Source organism: Perna viridis, chromosome 1, assembly GCF_037379345.1.
Source record: "Perna viridis isolate PV_CMFRI_1.1 ecotype Kerala chromosome 1, ASM3737934v1, whole genome shotgun sequence".
Taxonomy (NCBI): Eukaryota; Metazoa; Mollusca; class Bivalvia; order Mytilida; family Mytilidae; genus Perna; species Perna viridis.
In genome coordinates, this window is record NC_142445.1 from 58509588 (window position 1) to 58518000 (window position 8413).

At 33.1% G+C, this 8413-nt stretch overlaps 1 protein-coding gene across 2 annotated transcripts in view; it reads left to right on the forward strand.

Annotated features, from left to right (window-relative positions):
- Positions 1-6916, forward strand: part of LOC148629578 (uncharacterized) — a 38056-nt gene extending 31140 nt beyond the window's left edge. For both annotated transcript variants that reach the window (XM_088553911.1, XM_088553902.1), the window contains exon 10: positions 107-6916. In XM_088553911.1, the coding sequence (XP_088410037.1) occupies positions 107-3286 (3180 nt within the window). In that variant the 3' untranslated portion in view covers positions 3287-6916. The remainder of the gene's footprint in view (positions 1-106) is intronic.
- The last annotated feature ends 1497 nt before the right edge of the window (positions 6917-8413 follow it).

Here is an 8413-nt window from a genome sequence, read left to right on the forward strand (position 1 = left end):
ACAGAAAAAAGAGAAAAAATACATTTTTCACTGGAGCAGGAATTCCATTGATTTCTGAGTAAATTTTAGGTGTTTAAATTTTGAAATATTCTTGTTAATGTTTCAGGTGGAGGATGTGTTCCGGAGAGACGTCAAATTAAGAATAGATTGGCAGTCACTTGAATCTCGCCGGCGTTCCGGAAACTACGATCTGGTTTTAAAATTGCTATCAGGGAACTCAAACAGAAACCTTCTTGGTGGACTCCATGATGTTTTAAACCAGTGTTTATACATTCGACAAGACTTGTATGACATGTATGATGAGACTACTGTAAATCTCGCACTCCAGCCTCTATCACACATCCAGGAAGTAGTTGTCACATATGTTGACACCTTACAGGGAGCAGATACCACAAGGAAGCCAACTTCTACATCGTTGTCCGATATGTTGACATGGGAGTTTACGTATGACAAAAATACACTGAAATACAACCGAGAAAACTTTCCTCTTTTGACAGCTCTCGTGAGATACCACCAACTCGGAGGAGCAGTCTATAGCTCTATTTCTCGTATTCTAAACTTAAACACTAACATTACAGAAGAAAAGAAGGGGGATAAAGATAAACCTCAAGATAGAATTACTCTAGATATTGATATAAAATCATTTGGAGTAAAGAATGGGACAATGATCCACGAAAAACTCTGTCAAGGTATAAGTAGGGAGGTGGACGCGATTGCAAGTGAATGTGAGGCAATGCTTAGGCTAAGTATAAACTCAAAAAGGGCTTTGTTGAGAAACAGCCCTTCTGTCCAGGGCACTGGCATTACAATTCATGACTCATCTGTTACTGTAAGCGTATGTCTGTCTATGAACTCACAGAAAATACTGACCGTTGAAAGAGGTCAAATCCGTCAGAAACTTGAGGAAATTGAAGATCAACAAATGTTTAGTTCGTGGGATCCAGAAAAGCTAGACCCAGTTAAACATGAAATTGATGACATCACGCAATATCTTAAATCAGAGTTTGGATTCTGTACTCAAATCATATTCGATGAAAAGCGATTGATGTTATCGGTTTTCCAGAAATACCGACGGGAAATGACGCATCCACACACTTTGATGTTAAATTTGATGTTGAAGTGCTGCAGGCAACTTTTGGATTCTTTAAAAGAGACCATTCTTCAAATTTTTGATGGACTGCCAGTAGACTATGTAATGTATCTTAATAAAGACAAATCTGTGCTGATTGGAATGTGGACTAAAGTTCCAAGTGTTAATGTCACGACATACGATCAAGCAAGTACATATATGGCATTAATAGCTAAAAAAGTAAAATTAATGTATAAAGGTAGATTTTGGTGGAGTATTGACTTTGAGTGGCAACGTAGGGAGGAGTATAGCTGTAACTTAATCGATATCACAAAGGCTGAACATTGTTGGCAGCATTCAGATTTTAAGACCACTCCAATTTTCCCAACAAATGAACGAAAAAGGGAATTCGGACTCATTTCATTGTCCAATAATCTCTATAGAATCACTGATAGCAAAATGTTTGGCGAAGTTTTGTCTAAATTCCCAGGGAAAGTGAACATCACACCAGACATTTACTTTGAAGTAGAATCCATGAGTTCATTTTCTTTAAGAGACAAATTATCTGCAGAACTCGACAGAACACTTAAAAACACGAATCAATTCAACAAAACAAACATTATCGCACAGGTTGAAATTATGTTGTTTTCATGCTTTAATGAATTGAAAATCAGTCGACCCAATATTTCCATTGACTTTGAATCGTTTGAAAGAACATACAAATCCGACAAGTGCAATGCCCCAGACATTGCACAGAACATTATCCTGGTTGCTTATCACTTTGAAAATGCTTTGTTGGAAATCAAATCAAAGTTCAAAGGCAATGCGTTAAACACTGCACGGTTCCGTGATAGAGAGCCTAGGAGAGAAATTGGAATGCCATGTATGCGTTTTTCTGATATTATGAATGGGTTTAAAGGAATTCTACAGAACATTAAAAGTATTGTGATTAGAAAAAATGAAGAAGACCAACAAAACTCCAGTGGTAAAATGAAAAGATCAAAAGCTTCCAATCCATCAATTCATTTTACAGAAGAAGGTGTAATAGTACTTCTTTCCAATGCAACTGTAGATCGAAGTCTCAAGAACTCGATGGAAACACTACTTACCAATGTTTTTGTTTCATCCCTCAGCAAAGAAGTGGTGAATCATGTTTCAGTTGAGACTGGCATAGCAGCGAGATACTTGCAGGTCAACTATAAATATTCTGAAAGTCTCCTTTTCAAAGAATCTGCGCTATGGCATGCCTACTTGCACCAAAAGGGAAGTCTCAATTTGTCCAGTTTCCACGCTTTAAAGGTAGATAAACAGGGCGTTATGTTTGAGATGAAATCCAAGTCTAACTTAGACATTTATGTGTCTTTCAACGAAAATTATCACGAGGATACAAGGTCACTCAGAAACATTGGAAAAGTCAGTCTTGACAGTGCCGTGTTCGATGTTTTCGAAGGAGATACATGTTTTCTAAGATTTGGTGAAAATAATTTGCGTATAAAATTGCCTCTTAATCTAAACGAAAAGGTTGACAAACATCTATTTAGTTTTGAAATAGAATATGAGCAGTCTTCAAATGGTAATGGTTCTGAGAGATTGAGAATTAACACAACAAGGCTTCAGACAGTAAATACAGACGTTTGTTGTCTATATTTCGACATTCCAAGCAATTTAGATGCAAGTCGTGACCAAGTCAACGGTTCTATGTTCTTCAACCAGAGATGCAATTTTTCTGTGTTCTTCAAGGAAAGAGCAATTAAGACGTACAAAGAAATTAACATTAGCAAACGAGCATTTACAAAACATGCTACTCTTCCATCAACAGCCCTGAAAATTAAGAAAGGAGGCTGGATAAAGATAGGTATTCAACATGGATGCACAAAGGATTCGGAACGGGAAGAAATTTGCAAGTATCGACACATGCGTGGGAACTATATTACAGATGTATTTTCGTCTAACCTTGTCCATTACACATCCACCTACGTACAATCATTCATAATGTATCGACATCAAAATAATTATATTACGCAAGATTCTCCTGTAACAATAACTAATGATACTCTATATGTACGAAATGAATCAACAGAAGTAAAAGTAAAGGCAATTTGTAAAATTTGTGGGGAACATTTGTATATTTGCACACCATTTCCTGAACTTATGCCGACAACAGAACTTATCATCAATAAAGTAGATAATGAAGAAGATGATAATGATACTGTCTGAGGTATGTTGAAACATTTCAGAAAAAAATGTATGTCTTTAAACATATGGAACTATTACAACATGTAAATTTAATATGACCGTTTCATTGTGACGTGAAGTAAGCTTGTCAGAAGTGGAACCTCACGATGAATTGAACCTTCCAAAGATGATTAATTATACGTCACAACCATGCACAAGTGTGTTGAAACGAAGTAATCTGATTGGATATTAGTCGGTGAGCAGACTGACGTTGTACATCCCCGAAATTATATTTTCTTTTTCGCGTGACCTTCGTTAAGCATTAATATGACGTATATCTAGTTCCATTCGTCATGAGGTACGATGCCAGATTCCACGTTTGTACAACACATTTAATGCCACGGCCACGCTGAATATTATGGTGTATAATTTGTCCATTGATGTGGAATATTGCACTTGTTTTAGTCTGTGTTTAAACTTATGGGTTTTTGTATTGTTGGTTTTTATCTGATATTTTAAGAGGTCACGTGTTTGTTTTGTTTTGTGCTTTTTTATTTTATGATATAGTCCTTTTTTAGAATATGTTCTTTTTAAGTACTTTACTTCAATACAACACCTATAGATTTTATTTATATTTTAATTATGTATTTACTTTTTATATAATTAATTGCCATACATTATTAATAAAGATGTACTCGGACATTAGCATACTTTTGATATTTATTTTAGCAACATCAGTTTATTTTTTAAAGATTGTTTCCAATGTATTTATTTGACCTTTCTATCTGTAAAGTGTTTTACTTGGGTTTTGAAGTGATGATGTCGCTGCATTTCTGTACATGTTAAGAAAGTTAAAATTCAAAGTGATTTTGCCAATTAAAGACAGAGACGACTGGTAATAGATTGATTCTTAAATTTCTAAAATGTTTGGTCTATTTGGTGGGTTGTAAAATTAATTTCAGCATCAAGCATCGGTGGACTAACTTTACAAGAACTGATAGTGCCAACTGTTTTCTTGAAAATTAATTGATTTTTTAATACCTTAGATTCATTTTCCCCCTAAAAATGAAATACAAAACTGTCATTTTGTAGTTTTAAAAGAAAAATTTTGTTTGTGAATAGTATTAGTGATTTACCATTAATTACTCCGCTATCCGCCATTGCCTCGCGTCAATTACACCTCTTATCGAACAACACTGTGATATTGATTTTTTTTTTACCTTTTTATTTTTACATTGACTTCTAAGTGCCAACATATTTTACAATGAAACATGGTTTTGAAGATAATATAAAACACTTTTAATTCATTATTGTAACATTGTAAATAAGTAGTATGTATACTTCACAAGCTAGATATTGTTAACTGTAATTGGATTATTGTATACCTTGATATGATTTTTTTGTTTTAGATATGAACTTTATTAACTGACTAGCGTAAGGTTATTTTGTGATAGCTGACAGTTGAATTTAAATCATTGTGTTTAGACAGGTTTTATTAATTATTTTTGTAATTATATAGTAATAATTATTATTATTGTTGTTATCATACGAACGCAAAATATTTTCCATTCAAGTAATGGTATGGCTGGTTCGTCGTCAACACGTACGGACTTAGTTTCCGTAAAATATAATACGTGAATGCTGAATTCTGAATTATCAAATTATCAAAGCATTTATTTTGTATCAGAAACATGTGTTTTGTAATGTGTTGATACTTATAACAATTGTTTAGGGTACGACCTTTGTAGTCGTACGAAATACTTCATCATTTTTTATCATTTCCATCATCATTATTAGTATGACAAATATACACAGTACGCTTTATTGATTTGACCAACTTTCCCCAATGTAAATGAACAAATACACACCCAAGTATTGAACACCATTTCGCTCACTGAAGTTGACTTCTTTAACACCATTTTTCTCTCAATTACAACGATGAATAATATCATTTGTATAATTCCTTCTTTTAATTACTGGGGTATGTAGGAATGTCTGTCGGTCCATCTGTCAACCAATTTTGTAAACGCAACTCTTCCTATTGAATTTTATGAAACTTCATAGGATGATCATAGACATTATGCGTAGATGTGCATAAAGGAGCATCGTCAAAAACTTTTTAAATGGCGGATCTAGGAATCAAATTGTTACTGTTTCGCATGACAAATTCCCAGGTTTATTTTTCTAATTTTTTGTATACACTTACATATATTTTTCTGGTACATGTTTTCTATTATTTTGCTGTCATAGTTTCCTATGGGGACTTGACCTACCTTTGTGAAACATGATATTTCATTCAATGCAAGCATATGATTTCCTCCTTTCTCACATTTTAGCCACCTACATGTACAATATGTAATATATCGTTTTATTTACATCTGATACAGAAGTATTATTTAACTTATTAAATCCAGTAACCTTTTATTAACAACTAGAGAGGGGGAGTGTACGTTTACTAATAAACTTATGGCATTGTTTTGTCAGAGAAAGCAAATGTGATCAATTTCTTCCCGTCTATTGACCAAATAGGTTTTGGAAAAATATGTTTTTACAGCGAGCAACATAGTTAACCTCAGGGAATAGAGTTGGTCTTCACTGAATTAAATATGGCAGTTCTAACATTTCAATAAATTTAGATTAAAACACCTTTGAAATGATAGAAACTTAAATCTCATTGTTAATTGTCCAGTTAAACACCAAGGACATTTCACCTGGTGAAGATCGTTCAATCAAAGGAAGCCCTTAAATTTACTAGTATAACTCACTGTAATTCCTAGCAAAGTATTCTAAGCAAGATTTTAATTTTAACCACTTATTTCTTAAGATAGTTTGATTGAAAAATGAAAATTTTTTATTATAAAATCTATTTTTTTACATATCAAAATACATGTACAAGATTTGCTTCATTTTGGACAATATTCAACACGAGGTATTCAGAGGTTCAAATTAGGACCCTCAATTTCTGATGCGGTACCATTGCAATTTTGTTCACCTACCAAGTCCTTGACCACACTTTATATTTACTCTTCTAGTGGACCTTTCAGTTAGGATGCAAAGATGCAAAAAAATAATGTTGCAGGTTTGAACCTCAGGTGCACAACATCGTGTTTCTAGTTAAGTGTAAGTTTTTTTTTGTAAAAATCAGGCAAAATGGGAAAAAATCAGAAACACGTCAAAAGCCTACCGATCTGACAACATTATATCACTCAAGGAAGCTTTCTCTATTTGAAAATACCATCATTTGATCTCTCCCTTGCTCAGAAATTTTCAATAGTATGTTTGAAAAATGAGGTATTTAACGGTGCCATCTACCGTTGAAATGTTCATTTCCAGTGCATTTCAATGAAATTATAACTTTATTGACCAAAATTATATGGAAAATCTTGTTTTTTTTTCCACGATTCTAACGGTGCGAAAAGTCAAATTATACTTTCAAAATGGAGATTTTTCATACAATGTTTTACCTACTGCCTGATTCTTACATAGACTGACACTTAAATGTCCTGATATAATATTTTACAACAGGGATTTACAAAATGTATAATAGAACTTAAGTTAGTGGATAGTTTTATTTTATTGTAATTTGTAATATACTGGATTTTAAAAGTGCATTACTGTGATACTACTGTTAAATTATTGTGACTTTTTTCAATAAATTACGTTTTTAATTGATGTTATTACAATTAAGTTGATGCGTATGAACAGGTAATATATTAATTTGAAACCAAGACATTAAATTTTTATACAGACGTCTTTCTAGACGGGACTTCTTATAGTTTTCCGGTGTCCGTTCTTCTTTCACGTTTTTTCGCAATAACTCAAAAATACTGTGATCAATTTTTGTGATAAATTGTTTCTTTCCATTAATATGAATTTCCGATTGTTTGTTTGTTTATGGAATTTAACTTGTACAAAAATAGGGTGATTATATGTTTTTTTACTGTCTAGACAGGACGTATTATGGTGTACTGGTACATGTCCGTCCGTCCGTTTGTCTACATAGAACGCATTATGGTGTACCGGAAGTTCACACTTCGCAGAATAACTGAAAAATACTGCCACAATTTTTAAAAGATTTGTCGATTCAGTTCTATTGATTTGAGATTCGTTTCGATTTTTATGAAGAATTGATCCGGTAACTAAAGGACAAAATTTTGCCTCAAAATTAAAGTTTACCCAATTTTTGTAAATTTACGATTTATTGTTATGGCACCTTCTTAATAAAAGGGGAGATTTCACTGTTTCCGGACTACAACTCAGTACCGGTTGCACCCATTTTACAAAACTTTGAAACATCGTTTATTACTGTAGAAGTTAGCTCCATCTTAAATTGTTAAGAACATCTGATTTTCTGTTTTCGATTTTTTTTTACTTTATTCTTAAAAGTAAAGATCCTACATCACTGTCCATTAAATTATAAACGCTCCAAACAATTTTATGGAACTTTGTTGAACTGGTTTTTTTAACAATGTTAGCTTCTTTTTGATTTTTTAATGACAATGAATTCCAGAGATGTATCAAGCTTGAATACAGCTCCATATTTACCTAATGGAAAAATTAGGATTTTACTTATTTCCACAATATTTCTTTTGTATGTTGAAAAAGATGTGTTTTGAAAATGAATAATATTTTTTATACGACTGGAAAAAAAATCAGATCGGACAATAGTATCATGCTGTCTTCGCCACCATCGTGGTCGTTGTTGATCTTCCGTAGATACTTCATATCTGGATAATAATTTAAGTATAAGTACATAAATGCCACTATACCGCAAAAGGAAGAATTGATTGATGTTGGGGGTTGTGACTTGAATCATTTATGAATAAGGGACCAGAAACCAGCTATTTCCGTGTTGTGCGGACAACAACTTGACTATAAGAGAAAGAATCAATTTGAAAATGTACATTATTATGCTATACCTCACAGGGAAGACTGGGGTTGATTTTTGGAGTTGTCGCTTGAATTGTTTATAAATTACGTGACAGTAACAAGCAATTTCATGATGTCGGGACAATAAGTTGACTAAAAGTGAATGAATCTTTCTGAAATTGTATTACATGGTGTTTTTCCACAAGAAGAATGCTTGGATTAATTTTGGTGTTTTGACTTGATCAGGAACGGGACCAAAAGGGATCAGAAACAAGCATTTTCCTGATGTACAGATAATAA